The following is a 25,490-nucleotide window of genomic DNA, read 5'->3' on the forward strand; positions in this document are numbered from 1 at the left end:
TATCTCCTTACTTTTCCCCTCCACATTCATAGGCCTAATTACTTTAGCTGGGGCTTTGGGCCAGCTTCAGCTTACTGCGTGCATTTGAACGCGGAACTCGCTGCTGTTGGCGGGACACTAAACACCGCCACGGCAGAATAAATAGCAGAAACACTGTATTTTATGCTTGTTAGTGTGTTTTTCTTCAGATATTTGTCCTTTCTCTTTATTACAACAGGTGAATTGTTGTAAATTGTTAAGCACTGTGTTTTCATAGCATTCAGAATGTGGAATAGTGTGATTTTAAAAAATAAATAAATAATTGGAATTTTTAAGCCAACGAATCGATTCATCGAAAAATTAATCGGCGAACTAATCGATTATCAAAATAATCGTTAGTTGCAGCCCTACAATTGTTTATTTCTCAGAATCGTGAGTTTGTATCATGCAATTCTGACTTTTTTTCTCAAAATTGTGAGTTTATATCACGCAATTGCAACTTTTTTCTAAGAATTGGGAGTTTAAATGTAATTCTGACTTCATTTCTCAGAATTGCAAGTTTATATCACAATTCTGACTTGATTTCTCTGAATTGTGAGTTTATATCATGCAATTCTGACTTTTTCTCAGTATTGTGAGTTATATCTCGTAATTCTGACTTTATAACTTGGAATTGTGAGGTTTTTATCTCAATTCTGAGAAAAAAAAGTCAATTGCGAGTTTGTATCATGCAATTCTAAGAGGAAAAAAAGTCAGAATTGTGAGAAGTCGCAATAACCTTGTTTTATTTATTATTCAGTGTTGGAAACGGGCTTCCATACTTTATTCGTGTGTTATGCATGGAATTAGATTTATGACAAGTGAGAATTAAAAGTGTCTACACCACAAACAAGCATATAGTTTCACATGAACATGTTTTAATATTCATGAATGCTAAACAAAAATCAACAAACAGTGCAAAGCAGCATATAGAACTTTGTGCTATATTTTAATGATTTGTGTAGGCTATATTGCAACTTTTTTGATATTTAATGGATTTCTTTAGTTCTGCAAAGCATTATTTTTTCTATTTCAACAGCTTCAGCAAAGTTTTATGTTATATCTGAATAAAACACTGCCTTTGGGCTAACATACAGCATCATCAGATATTCACATGGGCAGAAACTTCACAAAGCAAAGAGTAGATGCCCACTGAAGGTGTTGCGTCTCCCGCTATCTGTGTAGATACGACGGGTCTCTATGAGCTCAATATGTATTTTGTCCCCTTGTTCAAGAATAAGACTAACCGAGTTGCTCGTAGTGTCTTCAGTGTCTGTCCCAGGAGCGTTATCTGATGCTTTGAGCACAAGGTTGCCATTTTTCATCAGTTGAACAGCGGTTGCTGTCTCATAAGCATTGAAGACCACAAAGTTGAAGAAATAAACTCCTTTTACTGGTGCAGTGAAGATTCCTGTTGATTATGGTAGAAACATGATAATGATGATGATAAATCTGTTAAAGCATCAACTTTTATGATACAACTTCTCAATATTATATTACCTGTATTAGTGTCATAAGCATTTCCAATGTTAGTAAATACATGTTTATACACAAGGGTGGTTGCTTCTGCATGAGGCCCAAAATTTTGCTGGCCCAATGAATCTGACACTGAGCCTGAAAAGGCTACCCTTTCTGCAAAAGAGAGATGAGATAAAAAAATATCAAGCTAATAAAAAGAATATACAAGTATATATATATATATATATATATACTAGTGTGTGTGTGTGTGTGTGTGTGTACTAGGGTTGTGCCGATAGACGATAATATCGTGTATCGACGATAGTCAGAGATATCGCCTGTTGCTGATGCCTTTGACGATAGTTAGACGATTATTATTATTATCCGTCAACAAAGAGCTTAACTTTAGCAATGCAGCACAGAGAGTCTGTTCTAGGTTGCTTCAGAAACTTGCCGCGGTATAAACACACGCATAGAGAGGCCACAGCGCCTTAATGCACCTCGTGCAGTGAAAATGGGAGATTTACATCATACAGTACGGTGATAGATTAACTGATTCTGAAGGGAGTGTTATATTATATTAGCATTGCAGTCATTAGGATAACAGAGGTAGTAAAACCTGGTTCAGGCTGAATTAATTACGATGTTTCATAATCAGACTGTATATAGTAAACATAAACATTCATCTCAGTAACGTCTATAGGCGTAATAGAATTACGATGCGATCAGATGGCGCTAAACATACGCACGTGAATTACACGCGCATCACCGCATTCAATATGAACTGAACTACAACATCACCTGATGACAACGGTCAGACATTCAGCGGTAACATTATTGCAACATAACGGGTTAAGAAAGATTCATTCATTTACATTCTGGCACATTTACAACTCACTCACTGACGATAGCAGAGAATGAAACCGAAAGTAACTTGAACAAATACAGTCAGCGCTCTGTACACGTAAAAATTAATCATATGACAAAAGAAAGTCTACCTTAGGTTTAAACGAATAAGGAATTTAGTACATAGATAATTAATTAAATTAGCACGATAGTATCGTGTATCGGCGATCTCTCAGGCTGACGATAGGGCGATCTGAAAATTGAGCATATCGCCCAACACTAGTGTGTACGTGTGTATATATATATATATATATATATATATATATATATATATATATATATATATAAACAGTACCTTCATACTTACTACTTAGTTTCTCGACTTCATCATTTAGAGCCTTAAGCTTTTCCTCTAGGATTTCCATTTCCCAGTTTTTTCTGAATGACCCTGAATACTGTGCCAGTGTGGCCCAAACGCACAGCAGTAAAACAATGCTAATTTTCAGCTTCATTGTTGCTTCTCTCTGTGCCTATTACAGATTGAGAGTCTTTCCCTTAGACTCACGAAAACCTGACAGCATTTATTCAATAGTCTGATAGACTTTGGACTACAAATATTTAATCTTCTCTTTCCATAAATACGTTTTTTTTTAAAGAGGCCTGTTTGAAAAGTGGCCTTTGTATCATTCAAAGAGCGAAGTAGGCGTGATATATTTGTAAATTTGCTATGCTTGCTGCAACAAATGAATACAATAAAACCATACTGGACATTCAGACAAAGGATCAGTCAGCACCATAACAATATAACATTATATCTACATTAAAAGTGAAAGATTAATCTGTTTCGCGGACAAGGGTATTTTAGGGCTGGACCAGAATATTCGAATATTCGTTCGGTGGGTTGGCATTCGATTTTAAATTTTGAGATTCGAATATTCGTTTTTTTTTTTCATACACCTTGCATCCCCCGCGAAACGGTTCTCATTCGCGCTTAAATGAATGAAGAAGATCAGACTGCTGCGCCACTAACACAGAGAGAGAGAGAGAGAGAGAGAGAGAGAGAGAGAGAGAGAGAGAGAGAGAGAGAGAGAGAGAGAGAGAGAGAGAGAGAGAGAGAGAGAGAGAGAGAGAGAGAGAGAGAGAGAGAGAAGAAGAGTTCCAACTGGAAAGTCATGATCCACTTGAGCTCCTAATTTTTTTTGCAATCTTTTATCTCTAGAGTGAAGCAGCCTAACAAAACATATATCAAATCAAAGAAAAAGTGCGAGGAATATTAAGGTGACCGTGATAGCTGTGAATTTGTTTGCGTTTTCTTCAAAAAAGGCAACTAAAGAGCACTGCAATCAGGAGGAAAACTGCAATCAGGAGGAAAACTGGATAAAGCAGAAGCTACTGGAATCAGTTCATTTCAAAATAACAGGCAAGACTGAATCTCCATCTACACTGCATCTTAAAAGACTATTACAAATTAGCAAAATAACTAAGAAGTTGTTTTAGTTAAGTTGACATATAGTAAAGTATAGAAAACTAGTCTGAGAGTGACAGTTAAAAAGTGACAGTTAGAGAAATACAAAAAACAACAACAATGGAAGCCACTGCAGGAGAGCCCCTCCCCCACTCAATTAAATACCCACAGACTATTAAGAGTGTAAAGGACAAGAAAGCCTATAAATACAGCCTGCTGAAGAACAACCCAGAGACCCTAATGGCAGACGTTTCACAAAAAGGGGACAGAGCCATCATCACTAATCTGCTCCTCTACACAACAGAGTGCAATCTTTGGCACACGGTCATCTGTAAATTCTACAAAAGTTATAGAAAACTAGGCATCTGTAATGGCAGACAAATCCAAATTTATGAAGAAAATGACATTAATAACGCATTTCTAACAGTAAATATCTACCATAATGGAACCATAATGTTCCAGGGGACTGAAGCATCTCTCAGCTCTGTCCAGGCAAACTTCACCAGTCTAAAAGTTCTGGCAGAGGCTGAGAAACAAACACAAGGAGCAAACAGTGATGCTGCAGGAGGCTGTGACACCCAGAGCTCAAGAGAGAAGCTAGAGGAGATGGAACTTAACTCTGCTGAACACGACTCACAGCTAAAACAGTCTGTCGATCAAATCAGAAACAGCCTCTCCCTACAAGAGGTAGAGCTGGTGGAGCTCAGGGAACTAACACTCTCCCATGCAACATCCAGTGAACGCCTACAACAGCTGGAAAATAAACTTAATCACCTCACACGTGACTTTGAAGCTAGTGTCAAGGAGCTAAAAGGAGAGATATGCAAGTTGCAACAAGATAGGGAGACCCTGAACAAAGAACTGAAAACAGTCAAACAGGAGCTGCTGCTCAAAGAAGGAGTAATACAAAGCCTGAGACAACAAACAGAGAGCCTCACACACACCTGTAAGCAGCAGCCCAGCTCTCCCACCACCCAGACAACAGCAGCCCACAGTCCAACACCTGAGTCCAGCATCACAGCAGCAGCACCACTGACACCACAGACAGAGGCCCCTGAGGGACCCCAAGAGCAAGGAAATGACCCACAGAATGCAGAAGTCATCCTCTTAATTGATTCAAATGGCAAATTCATCAATGAAAAACAGCTCTTCCCTGGCCACAAAACATTAAAACTCTGGTGCCCAAAAACAGATATTGCCCTACAACAATTGAACAGGGAGAATCTGGGTGAACCCAACCACATCATCATCCATGTGGGCACAAATGACCTGCGGGCACAGCAAGAGCGAGTAGCAGACTCCTTGATACGGGTGGCCATAAAAGCAACACAAACCTTTCCGACTTCAAAAGTAGTTATCTCCACCATCCTGCCCAGATCAGACTTCCATCCTCGCACCATACAAAAAGTAAATGCAGACATTTCACGTAGATGTGCTGGACTGCCAAATGTTCACTTGGCACATCATCCCACACTGGACCTCTGCCATCTCTACGACCATGTCCACCTCCATAAAGACAGTGTTCATGTGTTTGCCAAAACTCTTAAAGACGTGGCCCTGGGTCGAACCCCAGGCAGCCCCCCAAAGAACGCTAGAGCAGCCACTACCTTTCAGCCAGTGAGACGCTTTCCCCCAACAGCACCTCAAATCATCACCCCTCCAGGCTCTACAAACCATACCCACAGGCCTGCACCCTATGGCCGAGCCACTATGTCCCCACCTCACTGCCCTGGACCTGTACCTCGACCTGGACCTATACTTCGACCTCAGCCTCCACAACCTGTTCCCTACTACCATCAGTCTATGCCGCAGCCGCTTAGATCCCAACAGCAGCAGCACCCTACACCACAGGGCACTCTCTCCTTTGACCAACATCCGCAAAACCACAAAAGACCCAGAGCAGCTCCAGCGAGGAACAACAGCATCTCAACAGAGCAGCAGCCTGGTCCACATCCACAATCCCACCGGCCAGAACATCAGGAGCAGAGGAGTTATGCCGCAGCCCTAAAAGGGCCAAACCACACCAACCTAGTAGAGATTAAGGATCTGCTCAGATTTATATGCACACGACTGGAACAGTAGTAGTGAGTAAAAGACATACACACAAAATATGTATACAAAAAAAAAAAAAAATGTATGTCTGTTTACACATGTTCTCGTTGATCCTTGATACTGTGTTGAAGATGGGTTTGTTTTACTCTAGAGCAATATTAAGATTGTTGAATTTTACATTTGTTGACAAAATGAAATCATTAATTATTACAATGTGGAACATACAAGGTATTAATTCATCCAGTTTTGGTTACAAAACCCAAACCTCAGATTTCAGAAAAAACATATCAGGCATGGACATAATAATACTACAGGAAACATGGCGCAAAACTGATGAAGTCACTCTCTGTCCCCCAGGATACTGCGAAATATTTTTATCCTCTAGAAAACATGAAAAAATCACACGTGGAAGAGATTCAGGGGGCATCATAATCTGGCATAAACAAGAAATTGACAAATACATCCAAACAATTAGAAAAGAAGATTCACATATCTGGCTCAAAATCAACAAGCACCTTACACAAACCACTAAAGATGTTTTCTTATGCGCCCTCTATATTCCTCCCTCTGAGTCTCCATACTATAATGAGGACATCTTTGAATCTCTCCACAGTCAAATTAACCACTTCCAGGCCCAGGGAAGTGTGTTGATCTGTGGAGATCTAAATGCCAGGACAGGATCTCTTCCCGACTACCAGGGGCGTCGTAGTTGGGGGAAAAGGGGGACTAAATTACCAGGGCCCCAAGTGTGGGGAGGGCCCCCGAGGATCAACCCCCCCCCTGGAACGTAGTACAGCGGGGGCCCCTTAGCTGAGTCAGTGCACAGGGCCCAGAACGACGCAGCGACGCCCCTGCCGACTACACCACAGATAATGGAAATAACTATATTTTTGGACAGAGCTTCCCACAAAACATTGTAAACTCCCCAAGAAATAATTCTGATGACCAAGTGAATAAAAGTGGAAAGCTTCTGATCGAGCTCTGTCGAAGCCTCGGTCTGTACCTCATTAATGGCAGGGTGAGAGGGGACTCTCTTGGAAGGTACACCTACGGTTCATTTCATGGTTGCTCAACAGTTGATTACATGATCACAGATCTAGATCCATTCTTTTTCGGAGCATTCACAGTCAAACCACTAACACCCCTATCAGACCACAGTCAAATTACGGTTTACCTAAAAAGGACAACAAATACAAACTTACACTCACAGCCCAGTAAGCTATACAACATTAGACAGAATTACAGATGGGCACAAAACAGCACAGAAAAATATGTGACAGCAATTGGCCATCCAAACATATGCTTACTTATAGACAACTTTCTAGGCAGAATGTATCCTCACAATCGAGATGGTGTCAATCTAGCTGTAGAGAACATAAATTATATATTTGAATATTTGGCCAATTTATCTAACCTCACATCCTCTAAGAAAATCCATAAAACCACACAAGAAAATGAAAAATGGTTTGATTTAGGCTGTAAAACCATGAGGAAAAAATTAAGGCAATTATCAAATCAAAAACATAGACAACCAAACAATGCAGATTTACGCCATCAATATTGTGAAGAACTTAAACAGTATAAAAGTACACTCAGAAAAAAGAGAGAACAGTACATTCAAAATCAACTAAAAACTATTGAAGAATCTGTAAATTCTAACAATTTCTGGGACAACTGGAATTACTTGCATAAAAAACATCATGAACAAGCAGCCATACAAAATGGAGACACCTGGAAAAATCACTTTGAACAACTTTATAGTGAAATTAAAATGAACCCAGAACAAACCCAGGAATATGAAAAAATGATTCATATGGAACACACATTTGGTAAATATCAAAACCCATTAGACTACCCTATTACAGAAAAAGAACTGATTGATAAAATCCAGGCCCTAAAAAACAAAAAAGCAAGTGGACCAGATGGCATTCTCAACGAAATGCTCAAGAACACAGAGCACAAATTAAGATTGGCCCTTCTAAAACTGTTCAACTTTATTCTGAGTGTTGGTCATTTCCCTCAAACCTGGAATCAAGGACTCATAACGCCCATATTCAAGAGTGGAGACAAATCAGACCCCAACAATTACAGAGGCATCTGTGTAAGCAGTAATCTGGGGAAGCTGTTCTGCAACATCATCAACACAAGACTTGTACACTTCCTTACAGAGCACAATGTCCTCAGCAAAAGTCAAATTGGATTCTTACCAAATTATAGAACAACAGACCACATCTTCACCCTTCACACCCTAATTGACAAATACATTAACCAAAACAAAACCAAAATATTTGCTTGCTTTGTAGATTTCCAAAAGGCCTTTGATTCAATCTGGCATAAAGGTCTGCTGTCAAAACTTCTAGAATCAGGTATTGGGGGTAAAACATACAATATTATTAAAACAATGTATTCTAACAATCAGTGTTCAATTAAAATTGGAAATAAACAAACAGAATTCTTCACTCAAAAACGAGGTGTGAGGCAGGGCTGCCCACTATCACCGACCCTCTTCAATATTTACATCAATGAATTGGCGAAACTCCTAGAACAATCAACAGCACCTGGCCTCACACTACATGACTGCAACATAAAGTTCTTGTTGTTTGCAGATGATCTGGTTCTGCTGTCTCCAACAGAAGAGGGTCTACAGCAGAACCTAGACATTCTGAACAAGTTTTGTCAGACCTGGGCCCTGACTATTAATCCTAACAAAACTAAAGTACTAACATTCCAGAAAAGACCCACATGTCAGGGAAAGAGATACAATTTCACCCTTGGTATGACCAAAATTGAATATGCCCCAAACTACACATACCTTGGGGTGAAAATAAGTGCAACTGGTAAGCTGAATTTGGCTGTGAATGAAATGAAGGAGAAAGCAAGAAGGGCCTTTTATGCCATCAAAAAATCTATCCAAATTGAAATACCAGTTAGAATCTGGCTCAAAATATTCCAATCAGTCATAGAACCTATTGCATTATATGGCAGTGAAGTATGGGGTCCTCTCCTAAATCACGAATTTGAAAAATGGGACAAAAATCCGATTGAAGTTCTGCATACTGAGTTCTGTAAGAGTATTCTCAGAGTACAGAGGAACACACCGAACAACGCATGCAGGGCAGAATTAGGCCAATACCCTCTACTAATGCGCATTGAGAAACGAGCCATTAAATTTTGGAAACACCTAAAAACGAGTGACCCCAACTCTTACCATTTTAAAGCCCTTAAAAACCATGAAGTGAACCCTGAAAAAAGTCCCCTGATTCAGATGCTCCTGAAGCTGCAAAAACACACTAACATAACTAACAACATCCAGAATCAGGAAAATGAAATATCCATTCACAAAATTCATCCCAACCAAATTATAAAAGCACACAAAGAAAATTATCTATCCTATTGGAATGAAACGACAGAAAAACAAAGTAAACTTGAATGTTATTTGGCCCTACATAGAGATTACGCAACTGCAGATTATCTGAGTACAGTGAAAAACTGTAAATTAAGAAGACAAATGACGAGGTACAGACTGAGCAATCATTCTCTGACTATAGAGACGGGCAGATATCGACAGCACTGGCTGCCCAAAGAGAGCCGCATCTGCCCATACTGTAATCATGGGGAAGTGGAGACAGAGCAACACTTCCTCACCAGCTGTCCTAACTACCAAGAAATTAGAACAAAATTTTATCCAAAATTTGAAACACTTTGCCCTGGCTTTAAAATGTTAAACAAGAAAACACAACTTCAATATTTATTAGGTGAAAAACAAGATTGTATCTTACTAGCAGCAAGATACATTGATGCCTGTCACAAAAAGAGGGAGGAGTCAACAAATCAGTGATGCGCCCGCCACATACACACATGCACACCCAAACACACTCACACACACACACACACACACACACACACACACATCACATTGAATTTTAAATTGTTCATAGAATTCTAATGTGTTCATTATTTGTCCTGCTTTTTAAAAATGTATATACATGCATGTTTCTGTTGCATACATACCTGTTTTACATTCAATGTAAACACTCTGCTTTGGCAATACACTGTAATAATTGTCATGCCAATAAAGCACATATTGAATTGAATTGAGAGAGAGAGAGAAATTGAGTAATTGAGTAATATTTAAGAGACACTATAAAGTACAGTCGGACCCACTTGAATGGTTGAAGCAAAACTAGGGCTGTGACTGCTGTGACAACCGCGCCTCTGCCTTTAAATGCACGCAGTAAGCTGGCCGCAAAGCTCCAGCAAAAATAATTACCATGAATGTGTCGGGAAAAAGTAAGGAGATATTTGAATTATTAAACTAGTATTTGACAAAAAGATGAAGTGGACGACCCTGATGCCATTTGCTCATTGGACTCGCCTTTATTACCTAAATGCATATGCATTAGGCCTATAGCTAAAGGAAGAGTTTTGTTTTCGATTTAAATTATTTAAATTATTTTTTTATAGTTTCGGATGATATATTAGTCTTACCTTTATGAGCAAAAATGAAGTTTCACATAGCGCTGGCTGGCGCTTCATGTTCTGCAAAGCGTGCTTATATCTATGGGTTTTAATTGAAATCGTGATGACTTGGTCGTTACTTTAAAAAACAAAAACTTAAATTTAACAAATAAAAAGTGTTCCAAATATATTTCTAAATTAACTTTATAACCTAAGTAAACGAAAATAAATGTGATCACTTTGCTATTAAAAACAACAGCTGTGCAATGGGGAAGAGAAAGAGAAAACAGTCAGACTCGGGCCAGTAATTCTGATGAGCTGTCGGAGAAGGTTTTAGTAATGTTTGCAACGAATGTTTGTTTAATAGCCGATTTAACATTCTTATTTAGGCTAGATTCATATTTAAATGTATTATTTATTTGATTTATTTTAGCGTTTTGTAGGCTGATTGTTCACTGACTGAAGTGCTCAAATAAACACGCACGTTTGTTAATAATGTTTGGGCCTCATTTATTTTGGGTTTCAAAATAATATACTTAGGCTATGTATTTTATATAGGCTTATATACACAAACGTTATATATAATGTATATATATTTATTAATAAATAATTTAGATATGAATAATTTATTTAGCCTATATATAAACACCGCGCCATTTTTTTCGTTCTTCTTTTTTAAACAGCCTACCCTTTACGGTGCCATAATTACTGTGCTAATTTCTGATTTGGGAGTGATTTGTTTGTTAAAAAATGTTAGGCTACCTTATTAAAAGTATTGCACTTAACAGACCTGTGTGTTTTGTATCACTAGCGCGGTGTCCGTTCATGAAGCATAAGCTCTGCCTGCGTGAGGCGCGCCGCATCCAACTGGCAATGTTCTATTACAATTTATTAATTCTGAACGTGTGGTGTGTCCATATTACACCAACATGCAACACTGCACTCCCTTGGGTCCACAGCAAAAATCGTTTGGATGTACTGTTCTCGACATAATAAAAATGCAAACAGAAAGGCATACAGAGATTCCTGCCTTTATTAGAGAGAAGAATATGTTCAGCCCCTCCCACCGAAGCTTCGAATATTCGATGTTGATTACTACCGAAGCTTCGAAGCTCAAAAAATGGTATTCGGACCAGCCCTACAATTTTCAGAAAAAGTAACAATTAGATTTTTTTTTCTTTTCCTAAATTGTGCAGTGCTGATATTATATTTCAGATATATTTCAGATATTAACTGAAGAACATATTTATTTTTGTATTTACATTTTGTATTATGATAATTGTAAATGAAAGCGCACACAGATATAATAGTTATCAGTAAATGGCAGCGGGCGTCTCGCACAGATCTCACATAAGCATCATGACCTCTGTGTCTTCATGAGAACCACCAAAACCTGCTGCCATAGCAACGTGCCACACTCTGCCCCATGGATAATAATATCACTGTTTTTGTTTTAATGTCAGCAGCATAGTGGCTGATAATTGTTAGGAAGATAATTGTTTTTAATGAACAAAATAGTATTTTATTTTTTATTAGATTTATTTATTATTATAATATTGTTTATTACGTATTTTATATATTATTTTGTTTATATATATATATATATATATATATATATAATGTATGTATATATGTGTGTATAGGGTTGCTCGATTTTGGCAAAATCATAATCACGATTATTTTAATCAATATTGTAATCACGATTATTTAACATGATTATGACGGGGTCCAAAACTTTATATTAGTGATTAATTTAAAGATAGCAATACAGCAGAAAAGAAGATACAAAAAAAAAACAATATAAAAAAAATACTGAATACTTCTATGCAAGTCTAAAGTAGTCTAACAATATGCGGTATGCTAACGTATGCGGTAGTTACTTTTTTCTAGTACTTTAGCCTACTTTGTGTAATAACGAAAACATTTATTTCAGTGAAAAAATAAGTCCAAATCTCTGTATTTTAACATTTTGAACAATAGGGTTCTGCAATCTTTTGCTTTTTTTTTTTTTTTTTTAGAAATTCTTGTGTGTTTTAATTTTTCTGATAATCAAATGAAAGCATAAACATTTATTTATTTTTAATTAAATGAAAAATAAACCCTTTTAATTTTTGGCAAACAAACAGAGGTTTACTGTTAAAATCAATACATGGAAGAAAAATTATATTCAGTTTAAAACGTTTAAATAATATTGTAGTATTTTTTTCTACAATTAAGTGGTTATTCTTGTTGTAATATTTATTTTTCATCGTATATTTATTGTTTTATGTAAATTATTTAAATAGGAATATATAAACACCTACATTATACTGTACAAAAGTAATACAATACTGATATAGTTCTGTTACATGTTAAACTGTACTTTTATTTGGACAAGTTGCCGTGAAGTTTCTGTGTACAGTATGGTATGATGCTAGTTTTCTCAAATGAAACGGTAAAAGTGACAGCTTTGGAGATTGAGTTTATCTGTTCATGTGAGATGCAAATGCCAAAAATTACGTGTGCTTCAGTATGCGTATAGAAAAAAAAACACGTCTTCGCCATTCATACATACAGAGGCAAACGAAACATGCAGGATTCATATTAAAATGGTCTTTTTGCATCTCAGTTTTCACAGACACTAGTCCATATCGTGATTTGAATAAAGTGACAGAACAACTTTTGGTTTATTAATCCAAAAATCGACGAATTCCGTGGCATTCCGCGCTATAGTAAATTCCTATCTATTGTCACTTTGTTCAACTGTGACGGGCAAACGTGCTGACTGTCCGTCGGTCTGTGCAGACGGCTGATGACTGAAGGGTTTATTAGAAATAAATGAATATTTTATTCACCAATGATGCACTAAATTGAAGTGCCAGTAAAGACATTTGTAATGTTACTTAAGATTTCTGTTTCACACAAGATTTGTTTCAAATAAATGCTGTTCTTTTGAACTTTCTGTTCATCAACGAATCCTAAAAAATAAAATGTATTATGATTTCCACAAAAATATCAGGCAGCACAGCTGTTTTCAACATTGATGATAATCAGAAATGTTGCTTGAGCAGCAAATCAGCCTATTAGAATGATTTCTGAAGGATCATGTCTTTTGATTGGAGTAATGATGCTGAAAATTCAGCTTTGATCAAAGAAAAAAATGACATTTTACTATATATAAAAAATGTGTCAATTGGCCTTCGGCCCTGTGTGTAATTTTGTTTGGCTTTGACTTCGGCCAAGAATTTTCATTTTGGTGCATCCCTAGTATTAACTTGCATTGTACTCTATATGATGTAGGCAACCAAATGTTAAAATGACTTTTTCTGAGTTTGTATCTTGCAATTCTGACTTTTTTCTCAGAATTGTGAGATACAAATTTGCAATTGCAAGTCCAGTTCTGTGGAGAAAAGACTGATGTGTTTACAGAATTGTGAGTTTATCTCCCAATTCTGACTTTTTAACTCACAATTACGAGGTTATTTCAAACAATTCCGACTTTATAACTTGCAATTGTGACTTTATTTCTCAGAATTGCGAGTTTTAATCACGCAATTCTGACTTCTCAGAATTGCAAGTTTGTTACGCAATTGCGACTTTTTTCTAAGAATTGTGAGTTTTTATCACTCAGTTTTGACTTTATAACTTGCAATTGTGACTTTATTTCTCAGAATTGCGAGTTTATATCATGCAATTCTGACCTTTTTCTCGCAATTGTGAATTTGTATCTTACAATTCTGACTTTTTTTCTCAGAATTGTGAGATATAAACTCACAATTGCGAGTCCAGTTCAGAAGAAAAAAAAGGACTATGTTTACAGAATTAAGTTTATATCTTACAATTCTGACTTTATAACTCGCAATTACGAGTTTATTTCACTCAATTTTGACTATAACTTGCAATTCTGACTTTATTTCTCAGAATTCGAAGTTATATCTCATAATTCTGATTTTATAAGTCACAATTGTGAGTTTTTATCTTACAATTCAGAAAAAAAGTCTGAAGAATGTGTGAGAAGTCGCTATAACATTTTAACATTTTAACATTTTTTTCTTCAGTGTCGGAAACGGGCCTTTATACTTTATTCATGTGTTATGCATGGAATCAAGTGTCTACACCACAAGCAAACATATAGTTTCAAATGAACATATTTTAATATTAATGAATGCTAAACAAAAATCAACAAACAGTGCAAAGCAGCATATAGAACTTTGTGCTACATTTCAATGACTTGTAGGCTATATTATTTTTTCTAAATGGATTTGTATTTGTTCTGCAAAGCATTAATTTTTCTATTTTGACAGCTTCAGCTAAGTTTCATGTTGTCTCATCAGAAATTCACATGGGCAGAAACTTCACAAAGTAAAAAGTAGGTGCCCACTGAAGGTGTTGCGTCTCCAGCTATCTGTGTAGATACGACGGCTCTCTATGAGCTCAATATGTATTTTGTCCCCTTGTTCAAGAATAAGACTAACAGAGTTGCTCGAAGTGTCTTCAGTGCCTTCCCCAGGAGCGTTATCTGATGCTGTGAGCACAAGTTTGCCATTTTTTATCAGTCTAACACCGGTTGACACCTCATCAACATTGAAGACCACAAAGTTGAAGAAATAAACTCCTTTTACTGGTGCAGTGAAGATTCCTGTTGATTATGGTAGAAACATGATAATGATGATGATAAATCTGTTAAAGCATCAACTTTTATGATACACCTTTTCAATATGATATTACCTGTATTAGTGTCATAGGCATTTCCAATGTTAGTAAATACATGTTTATACACAAGAGTGGTTGCTTCTGCATGAGGCCCAAAATATTTGCTGCCCAGTGAAGCTGACAGTGAGGCTGAAAAGGCTACTTTCACCCCCTCTGCAAAAGAGAGATGAGATGCAAATGAAATTATACGTGTATTAGGGGTGTGATGATATCCTCCCAAAACATTTGCAGTGTTGCACGATTAAAAGAACGCAATCTCTGTTTCAAACACCTACACGATCTAAGGGTTTTTTATGCATCTTTGCAAATGGCCTTTCTTAATAATGTGCTAGTTTGCATGTTTCACAGCTAAACGCGGCTAAATGCAGCTAAAGTAAATATTACGGCTCATCATCCCACAGCAGAGAGGGGCGGGGCGAGCAGGGCTCATTAGCATTTAAAGGAACATGCAATAGCTCGCTCTAAAAAGGGTTGGTTTTCACAGGGTAAAAAGAGTGTTTTTTTTACACTACCATTGAGAAATTTTAACCAAAGTATGTTATAGACTTCTCATTAAGACACTAAAGAATCATATGAACTTGTGGAAAATAAGCATCCGATGACCCCCTTTAACACTTGCATGTATTGTAATGCTTACCCTCTTCTAAGTTGGCGACAACTGCACGTTTAAAAAGTAATTATCATTGAATCATTCATTTAGGAGATTCCAATACTGACTCTATTTTTTTAAAGACATAAGCAATGAACATTTTGTCAGATCCACTAGTAAATTGTTATTTTGTTTAGATTTCTAATCTTTTTTTTCTTCAGAATCATGAGTGAATTGTGATCTCCAATTTATTAAAAAAATTGTGATTTTGAATTTATTCACAATCGTGCAGCATTAGTTTACATGTTTATTACTGTTTATAATTCATTACAATGGAAGTTTAATTTCATAAAGTACAAGTTCATATCAAAAGACATGCATACAATGCATTTTCTTTTTCAGTTGAATAAAATACAATTTTTCCCTATATACTTCATCATTGATTTCTTAAAAAAAAGTTTAAAAATCGTGTCTCGTCCTGGGATAAGTGTCTCGTCACACCCCTTATATATATATATAAATAAACAATACCTTCATACTTGCTTCTTAGTGTCTTGACTTCATTAAATAGAGCATTTAACTTTTCCTCCATGGTTTTAATCTTTTGGATTTCACCAAGGATGTCTATTGTCGGATTCATTAAATCCTGTGCCAGTGTGGCCCAAACGCACAGCAGTAAAGCGATGCTAATTTCCAGCTTCATCGTTACTTTTCTCAGCGAGTATTACAGAATGAGAGTCTTTCCTGTAGACTCAAAAACACCATTTATTAGTCTGAGAGACTTTGGACTACAAATATTTAAACTTCTCTTCTGATAAACAAGGAGTTTTTTTTTTTTTTTTTTTAATTTTAAAAGGGGCCTGTTTGAAAAGTGGCCTTGGTATCATTCAAAGAGTGAAGTAGGCATGACATATTTGTGAATTTGCTATGCTTGCTGCAACAAATGAGTACAATAAAACCATACTGGAATACATTCAGACAAATTATCACACATTATCTACATTAAAAGTGAAAGATTAATCTTTCAGATTTCAAAGATTCAGAGCGGATTTTTAGTTTGGATAAAATGTACAAAATTTCTTAAGTCTACCAAACTCTTTTAATGGCTATTTAATTTAGTTTAATTTAATTTTAATTTTATTTTATTTAATTCTGAAACTAAAATTGCTGACTACTAGTCCTCCTGGAGCTATTATTATTATTATTATTATTATTTTTAAAATGTGTTTTTTTTTTTTATTAATATGCATATTAATATAGATTTCAAACTTTTTGGCCAAATTGAAAAGCCTTTCAATAAAACACAGCTAACCTGGATGTTTTTTTTTTTGTGTGTATTTTAAATCACAATTTTCAGGAGAAAAAAAAAATCACAATTTAATTTAATGTTTTCCCCTTTAAATTGTGCAGCCCTGATAGATATTTAAAGGGATGGACTGGATTCCTTCTGTGTTTTCCGCATCGCGGAAATCAGCCCGACATATGAGACATGTCGCCGTTGGCTGGTTGTATTTTGTAAATTGTATTTTATTTTTATTAGATTTATTTAATGTACTTTTTGGTTATTATAATTTAATTATTATTTTTTTAAATGTATTATTATATATCTCGTTATATTATTTTTATTAAGTATTTTATATATGATTTTGTAATATATTAAAAAATGTAGTATACACATGTCGTATACACATGTACACACACACACACACACACACACACACACACACACACACACACACACACACATATATATATATATATATATATACACACACACACACATATATACATGTTTACAAGCAATATAAATCATGAATATGAGCAATATTAGGCATTTACTAGTAAAATATCACTTCAGAAAAAAAAAACATTAAAAGATGCTAACCTCTGCCTTGTTTACTTGGCAAAGATATAAAATCATCATGAATTTCAAATATTTATAGATTGTTTGTTGTTATTTTGCAACATTCTGAAAATATAACCGTTGAAGTTGAAAAAGATTAGTTCACTGCCAGAACAAAAATGTACAGATAATTTACTCACCCCCTTGTCATCCAAGATGTCCATGTCTTTCTTTCTTCAGTCGTAAAGAAATTGTTTTTTGAGGAAAACATTTCAGGATTTCTCTCCATATAGTGGACTTCTGTGGAGTCCTGGGTTTGAACTTCCAAAATGCAGTTTAAATGCAGCTTCAAAGGGCTCTAAACGATCCCAGCTGAGGAAGAAGGGTCTTATCCAGTGGAACAATCGGTTATTTTATAAACAAATTTAAACAAATGCACTATTTATACACTTTTTAATCTCAAATGCTCGTCTAGCTCTGCGTAAACTCTGGTTCAAGACATTTAGGGAGTGTCGTAAAACTCCCATCTCATTTTATTCTCCAACGTCAAAATCCTACAAACCAATGTTTACAAAGTCAATATGCAAAGAAAATCAAACAGCCTTTACAAAAAAGGTAAAACAGCGATGTAGGATAATTTTGAAGTTGAAGGAGAAAATAAGAATGGGAGTTTTTGGACATTCCCTAACTCTCTTGAACCAGACTACACAGAGTTTATGCAAAGCTAGACAAGACAAGCATTTGAGGTTAAAAAGAAAATGACCAATTGTTTCGATAGTTAAGACCCTTCTTCCTCGGCTGGGATCGTTTAGAGCCCTTTAAAGATGCTTTTAAATCGCATTTTGGAAGTTCAAACTCGGGGACATCATAGAAGTCCACTATATGGAGAGAAATCCTGAAATGATTTCCTCAAGAAACATAATTTCTTTACGACTGATCCTTTGCTGTAGTTCCTCTTCTGAAGAGCTGCACATGTGACTGTCTTCCTCTGTCTCGTCACTCATTCGTCCTCCTGTTCTCCTGTCTGTGCAGACAGCTGATGACTGAAGGGTTTATTAGAAATAAATTATTTTATTCATCAGTGATGCACTAAATTGATCAAAAGTGCCAGTAAAGACATTTATAATGTTACAAAAGATTTGTTTAAAAATAAATGCTATTCTTTTGAACTTTCTGTTCATCTACGAATCCTAAACAATAAAATGTATTATGATTTCCGTAAAATTATCAGGCAGCACAGCTGTTTTCAACATTGATGATAATCAAAAATGTTTCTTGAGCAGCAAATCAGCGTATTAGAATGATTTCTGAAGGATAATATCTTTTGATTGGAGTAATGATGCTGAAAATTCAGCTTTGATTGCAGAAATAAATTACATTTTACTATATATTTCTATAGAAAACAGCTTTTTAAAATTCTAATAATATTTCATAATTTTACAGTTTTTGCTGTATTTTTGACCAAATAAACTCAGCCTTGGTGAGCAGAAGAGATTGCTCAAAAACACTAAAAAATCTTACCAAACACAAACTTTTTTGTTTTACTCTAAAGTGATATTTATAAGCGTGGTGTCCAAAAATCTCAAACTGTTGTTTATTTCAGCATTTAGGATATTGCATATTAACTAGGGATGCATCGAATGTACAGCAACCGAAATTATTCTGTCGAAAATAGCAAATAAAAGCCCTTGAACTGTATTTATTCTGACAGCGCTGCAGGAGCTCCTTAGCCAGGGTTCAAAGTCCAAAGCACAAGGGAAATCTGTGATGAGAATCATTCATAAATCTGCTGCTGTCAGCAAAAAGTAGTACTGAGGTCTTCTTGCAGGTTTCTGCCAAAATAAAAGTCAACATTCATAAATGTTAGTATTGTAATTTTACTGTTGTTCTGTAAAATAAAATAAAGACAAAAATGATGATAACAATCATTACAACAGCTCTATTAATACATTTATTCTAACATTCTCCTTTGCTCAGCAATGCTGCATTTTTTTTTTTTTTTTTTGTAATTTTAAAAACACATTCCTGATTCAAGAAGGGGGTCCTAAAAATGACCGAAGAATATTATTTTACTAACTTATTAATTTTAGGTTAAATTGTGCTTTGTTGGTAGGCTATAATGTCTACTCGAATGTTAAAAATATTCAGTGTTAAAAAAATCTTTAAATTGTTGTTCTGTAATTGATTTTTGATTTTTTTTTTTTAAACTGTTAAAAAGCAAATATTGATTGATTGCACATCTGGCTCGTTTGCTGTTGTGTCTGTCAGTTTAGAGACTGTTAGACACATACACACACACACAATACAGGGGAACTCTGTCCATCTGTCTCTGTCTCATCCCTACTGATTGTAATAATACTTGAGCAACAATGTACAAAACGATCAGAGAGTATAGTCTTTGAGTAATAGTGCTGCACTACTGCAGTAATTTTTGAGTGCAGTTTTTGAGAGTATTTAAAATTAAAAAAATGTAAATAGTACATTTTTATACTTAAAGTACAATTATGATTATACACAGGGGTAAATGGCAGTTTAATATATTTTATGACATTATTCCTCTGTTTCCATGATTAACATGTTAAATGCATTTGTGACCCTGGACCACAAAACCAGTCATTAGGGTTATTTTTTTCAAAATTGAGATTTGACCAAGATACAACTAATTGAAAATCTGGAATCTGAGGGTGCAAAAAAAAAATCTAAATTTAGAGAAAATTGCCTTTAAAGTTGTTTAAATGAAGGTCTTAATAATGCATATTACTAGAGGTCGACCGATGTATCGGTTTTGCCGATTAATCGGCACCGATAGTTGATTGGCTGAACTATCGGTTATCGGCAAAAATCCATGCCGATAGTTTTTCCGGATTGCGTTCTTTGCTGAAGCGGCTCACGCTCCGCTCAGCTGTCATAGAGTATGAGAGGTTAAGTCAGACACCAATGTTAAATGTCAGGATTGTTACCAAATATTTGCATTGATTTATATCCAGCTGGTCATATTCTTAGCCAGCAAAATTGCAGATTTAAAGACTTGATGTGAGAAAGCAAACCGTGTTCATTCAGCCAACAGAATCCTGCTGCGCCACAGCGCGCCATTCATAGTTTTACATTACATATCTGTCCCAAATTGTTGTTAATGTTTATAAAGGCTTGACCCTGGGCTGGAAGATTGAGCATTGTGCATTTAAGTGATAAATTCGTATTTCTGTAGCTCTAATAAAGTCTGTATGCTTCATATAGAGCTAATAATTTATGTTTTAGCCTTTTCTTCAGTCCGCAGAAGCATGTAGGTTTGCATCTTGTTACGCACTTTATTTCACAATGCAATTTTCCTTGTTCTTACTTGATTTTAATAACTGATCAACAAAAACGTATTAAAAATTTAGATAAAAATTATATAAAACGAAATTCGTTTTAGAAGGGATTTTCCACAAATAAAAAGGTGGAAGTGGTCAAATTGTGTCTGACCCTCTCCAATTCTCCCGGCGTATTGCCGTCCAATTCATACCACGTCCTTTATGACATTTACAAATTACACAAACTTCTTTCGTAATTAACAGATTAAACTGAAACAAAACACAAACAAATAATATTTAAACATAAATGTAAAACAGATAACACATTTTCTTAAATGGCTACAACAATATAGAACGCACTTTCTCTTTCTGTTTGATCTGTTGTTTAAACTAATCTTTGCCGCTTTTTTGATCATTCTTGAGGTAAACATTTGCCCCTTTGGTGATTAAATAAACTGTTTTAGATTTCTGCTTGAACTACACGACACATCCTGTGTGTGTGTGTGAGATACCTGCGAGTTGTCCGCGCAACGCAGCGCTGCACTTTTGCCCGGTTTGCACCCAATGCATCGCAATCCTCTCCTCAAGGAGCTTGTGTTTTTACCGGCATGTGGCACGCGTGAGCGCCTGAAACGCGACTGGCTTCATTGCACAGAATTTGCACTGTGAGATACGTGCGCATTGCTTGACAGTGCGTGCTTCCACCCGCAGTGTTTTACTTTACACATGCCTTCATTTCTGCCGTTTGTAATGCAGTACTATTAGATGCACAAAACTCGCGCACTGACAGACTTTCACTTGCTCTTTGTGTTTGTTCGTCCTAAAAAGCTCGATTGCAGATGCGGTTAAATTGCATTTTCGAATATTTTTATACGAAACTGATGTACACACAGTCAGTTATATTTTCAGAGCAGAGCAGGACATCTGATATATTGAAATAGATCTGTGCATTCATTTGAATGCAGCCTGTTACAGCAGCCACTGTCAATAATCTCATCAGTAATAATCAAACGCAAAAGAAAAAATAACTATTGTGAACTTTCGGATACTTAAACAACACTTATTTTAAATAAGTAATTGTTTTAAAAGTAGCCTGCTTATATAAGAAAAAAATAAAAGTAAATTTTGCTCAAAATAAATTATATAAAATGTATATGAAAATGTAGCCATGAAAAGTAATATTGAAAACTGAGAATATGATGCATGGTTATATTTAGTTGTTATTGAAAATCGTAATTAAATTGAATCTTAATTTTAATAAGGCAGTACTAACACACAGAGATTCCAAATATAAACAAAAAGCATAGAAACTGCAATTTTACATATTGTTAAAATGTAAAGATTCCCACCCCTACTGTTAATATGAAATAACACTTTACAGTGAGCCCATTTGTAACATCAACTAAGATTGATGAAAGCTGTAGAATAGAAGTGTTGTTCCTTGTTAGGGTGTTACTTTGTTAACATTAATGAACTATGAAATAACTTCAATGATCAATATATAATTAAAATTAATATTTTTATTAATTTACAAAGTATGGTTTAGTACTTTTTTAAAAATAGCAGAGCACTATTTTAGTTGCCGTTCAGTATCTATTTTCAAAAACTATCGGTTAATTAATCGGTATCGGCCAGTGTGGTCCAACCTAGCTATCGGTATCGGTAAAAACCAATATCGGTCGACCTCTACATATTACTAATCAAAAATTAAGTTTTGATTTATTTGTAGTAGGAAATTTACAAAATATATTCATGGAATATGACCTTAATATCCTAATGATTTTTGGCATAAAACAAAGATCAATAATTTTGACCCATACAGTGTATTTTTGGCTGTTGCTACAAATATAATTGTGCTACTTAAGACACATTTCGGTCCACTTCAAACAAACCTAGTAACGAATATAAAAAAACCCCAAGGTTACTAAGTTTCACCTGGTATTTCCGATGCCATTTCCAGAGGACCACCTGCTGTCGTGCACTCTGACCTTTGACCTTTTGAGTCGAACTCGAGGGTCGCTATGTGGGTTTGGACACGTTTCAGAGACGTGATGGACGTGTTGTGTCTGTTTTCTCAGTCTCTATCTGTGCCAGGGACGTATATGACGTGCTGGAAAATCAGACGTACTAAATCCAAAAAAGTTACTTGAAAAAAAATAATAATAATGTACTAAACCCACCTAATGAATTAAAATTAAGTAAATGAATTAGACTATATAGACATTGATTTTTAAGAAAGATTTTTATTAAATTATTTCTAACTAATAAAAGTGACAAAAACATACAAATAAAATGTTATTTAAAATATTAAAAAACTATAATAGTGTATATATATATATATATATATATATATATATATGTATATATGTGTGTGTACAATATAAAAATGCTAAAATAAATTGTAAAATATTAATATTTAGTAAAATTGTTATAAAATATAGTAAAATATTCAATATCCATGTCTTTATTCTGTGATTGACGTTACATATATTTTAAATAAATTTATTCAGTTTTAGTTAAATGTAATAAATTTTGTTTTATATCGGTCACTAATTTTCATCAAAACTATTATTTAAAAAAGTCTATGTAGTTTAATTAAAACAATATAGACATTAATAAATATTGGTTTATTTTATTTAAAATACAAATTATATATATATTTTTTATATTTTTAACTAATTAAAACGACAAAAACACAACACAGTTACTAAAACTTTATCTAAAAATGCAGTGAAAACAAAATGTTATTATTATTATTATTATTATTTTCTTCTTTTTTATTTAAAATATTAATGAAAACTATAATAGTATTTAAATGTATTTTAGTATATGTGTGCACCACTGTTCAGGGTTACTTTTGCCTAATAATACTGTCCTAAATTAATATTCCTAGTCAAACAGTGCATGTTAATCTGACGTTTTTCACAACCTTATATGAATGCATGTCTTTTTTCTCTCAATACCTCTGTCCAGCTCCTAAACGCTTCTCCTGTTGAATCCTCTAAACCGGCTGCTGTCAAACTCATTTTATTTGGCTGCAAATTTATACATTCACCCGATCCACTGTGTGAAGAAATGGAAAGAGATGACGAAAGCTGTGTGTTTGGCAGTGGTCTGATTTCCAGTCATGTTCAGGGTTTAATCTTAATGTTTAACTTTATTCTTTGCTTTTTTCATAAAACTGTGCAGAGTTCAGAGTAAAGGTCTTTAGATCTTCTTCTCTCTGCAGTAAGACATCTGAACCTCTCCTAGTTTCTTCTGAAAATGTACTAACCTTGTTGTTGCATGCTATAAAGTTTGCATTGGAGAGCTTTTCTCCATGTCTCTGAGATAATGTGAGGTCTGTTGGTGGCGGATGTTGGTTTGTGTGTCTGGCGTCTGATGCCAGGTGAAGGTCTTTCACCTCATCCTGTGATGTGAACGGCGGCTCAAGGTCCCTTCAGATCAATGTTTAATCCACTACGTGATGCCTGTGAACACATAGCCCTGCCATCAGCCATTTCTACTTCAAATTCTGTCCTGCAGTGAATATATGTTCTTTAGTCCAAATGCATGGCCCAGTGTAAAGTTTCTAATGTTTCCTGCAGTGTTTTGTACTATATTTATGATGGGATGTGTTTTTGTTTTATAAAAATGTCCCAGATTCATAATGAGAAGCATTTGAAAAGCTGTTGGCAACATAGGAGATGCTTTTAGGGCTCGCTGTGGTTTTCTGCCAGAATAGAAATGAAAATTGAGATGAAATATTAGTATTGTAATTAGGCAGTTGTATTTTAATACAGTTAAATTAAATATTTTTTATTAAAATAATAATTTATTAAAATAATTTTTCTGTTATTTTTAATGTTATTTTTTTTTTGCCATATCAATTTCCTAATTGTAAATGTTTTAATAATAATAATGCTAATAATAAAAATAATAATGATTATTATTATTATTATTATTATTATTATTATGTTATAGTCCTATTTAGATATTTTTTCAGTCATAGGTGATTTTCTGCCAAAACAGAAATTAAAATTGAGATTAAATATTAGTATTGTAATTAAGCAGATGTATTTTTATTAAATTAAATCAATTAAATTAAGAATTTTTAATAAATTATTTATTCAGTGTTATTTTTTTGCAATGTTAATTTCCTAATTGTAAAATTTCTTAATAATAAGATCATATTTTTAATAACAGTAATTGTAATTCAGAAGTTATAAGATTAAAAAAAAATTTTTTTTTTATAAATAATGGATTTTTCAGTATTTTACAACAGCAATTTCTTATTTGTAAAATTGTAATAACCATTATTATTCAAATAATAATAAAACAATAGTAGTAGTCAGACTAATTATAATCAATAATAATAGCATTAATAATAAGCTAGGTTTCTGCCAAAATAAAAGTTTTATGGTTTAGCATTTGAAAATAAAAACACAAATATTATTGTGTAATATTGTGAAAGAGAAAAAAACTTTTGTAATTAATAATAATAACAATTATTATAATAATAATATTATGATATAGTCCTATTAATATATTTTTCAGTCATAGGTGGTTTTCTGTCAGAATAAAAGCTTGATGGTTTAACATTAGAAAATAAAAACAAATATAATTGTGTAGTATTGGAAAAAAATATGTATTATTATCATTATTATTATTATTATTATTATTATTATGTTATAGTCCAATTTATATATTTTTCAGACATAGGTGTCCAAATAAATGCTTGATGGTTTAACATTTGAAAATAGACATAATATTTTGTAATATTGTAAAAAAAAAACA

At 34.5% G+C, this 25,490-nt stretch overlaps 3 protein-coding genes across 3 annotated transcripts in view; 1 reads left to right on the forward strand and 2 right to left on the reverse strand.

Moving 5' to 3' along the window:
• The window catches only part of LOC141335408 (phosphatidylinositol-3,5-bisphosphate 3-phosphatase MTMR4-like), a 101,207-nt gene that overhangs the window by 36,512 nt on the left and 39,205 nt on the right, over positions 1–25,490 (forward strand). The window lies entirely within an intron of this gene.
• LOC141335843 (cerebellin-2-like) lies at positions 779–3,068 on the reverse strand. Its single transcript, XM_073841400.1, has 3 exons — positions 2,690–3,068; positions 1,519–1,650; positions 779–1,429 (listed from the first exon to the last, which is right to left on the reverse strand). Exons 1-3 carry the CDS (start codon positions 2,832–2,834, stop codon positions 1,146–1,148), a joined length of 561 nt encoding a protein of 186 aa, XP_073697501.1. The 5' UTR covers positions 2,835–3,068; the 3' UTR covers positions 779–1,145.
• LOC141335890 (cerebellin-2-like) lies at positions 14,409–16,316 on the reverse strand. The gene is made up of 3 exons (XM_073841446.1): positions 16,110–16,316; positions 15,005–15,142; positions 14,409–14,915 (listed from the first exon to the last, which is right to left on the reverse strand). The coding sequence occupies exons 1-3, from the start codon at positions 16,279–16,281 to the stop codon at positions 14,632–14,634; spliced, it is 594 nt and encodes a 197-aa protein (XP_073697547.1). The 5' UTR covers positions 16,282–16,316; the 3' UTR covers positions 14,409–14,631.

Source organism: Garra rufa, chromosome 5 (genome assembly GCF_049309525.1).
Source record: "Garra rufa chromosome 5, GarRuf1.0, whole genome shotgun sequence".
Taxonomy (NCBI): Eukaryota; Metazoa; Chordata; class Actinopteri; order Cypriniformes; family Cyprinidae; genus Garra; species Garra rufa.

Bases quoted from the DNA above. Each gene is read 5' to 3' on its own strand.
- LOC141335843 (XM_073841400.1), bottom strand. From the start codon at position 2,834: ATGAAGCTGAAAATTAGCATTGTTTTACTGCTGTGCGTTTGGGCCACA. The intron at 1,651-2,689 runs GTAAGTATGAAG...TCTCTTTTGCAG, and splicing joins TGAAGTCGAGAAACTAAGTA to AAAGGGTAGCCTTTTCAGGC. The intron at 1,430-1,518 runs GTAATATAATAT...CATAATCAACAG, and splicing joins TGCTTATGACACTAATACAG to GAATCTTCACTGCACCAGTA.
- LOC141335890 (XM_073841446.1), bottom strand. From the start codon at position 16,281: ATGAAGCTGGAAATTAGCATCGCTTTACTGCTGTGCGTTTGGGCCACA. The intron at 15,143-16,109 runs GTATTGTTTATT...TCTCTTTTGCAG, and splicing joins ACTAAGAAGCAAGTATGAAG to AGGGGGTGAAAGTAGCCTTT. The intron at 14,916-15,004 runs GTAATATCATAT...CATAATCAACAG, and splicing joins TGCCTATGACACTAATACAG to GAATCTTCACTGCACCAGTA.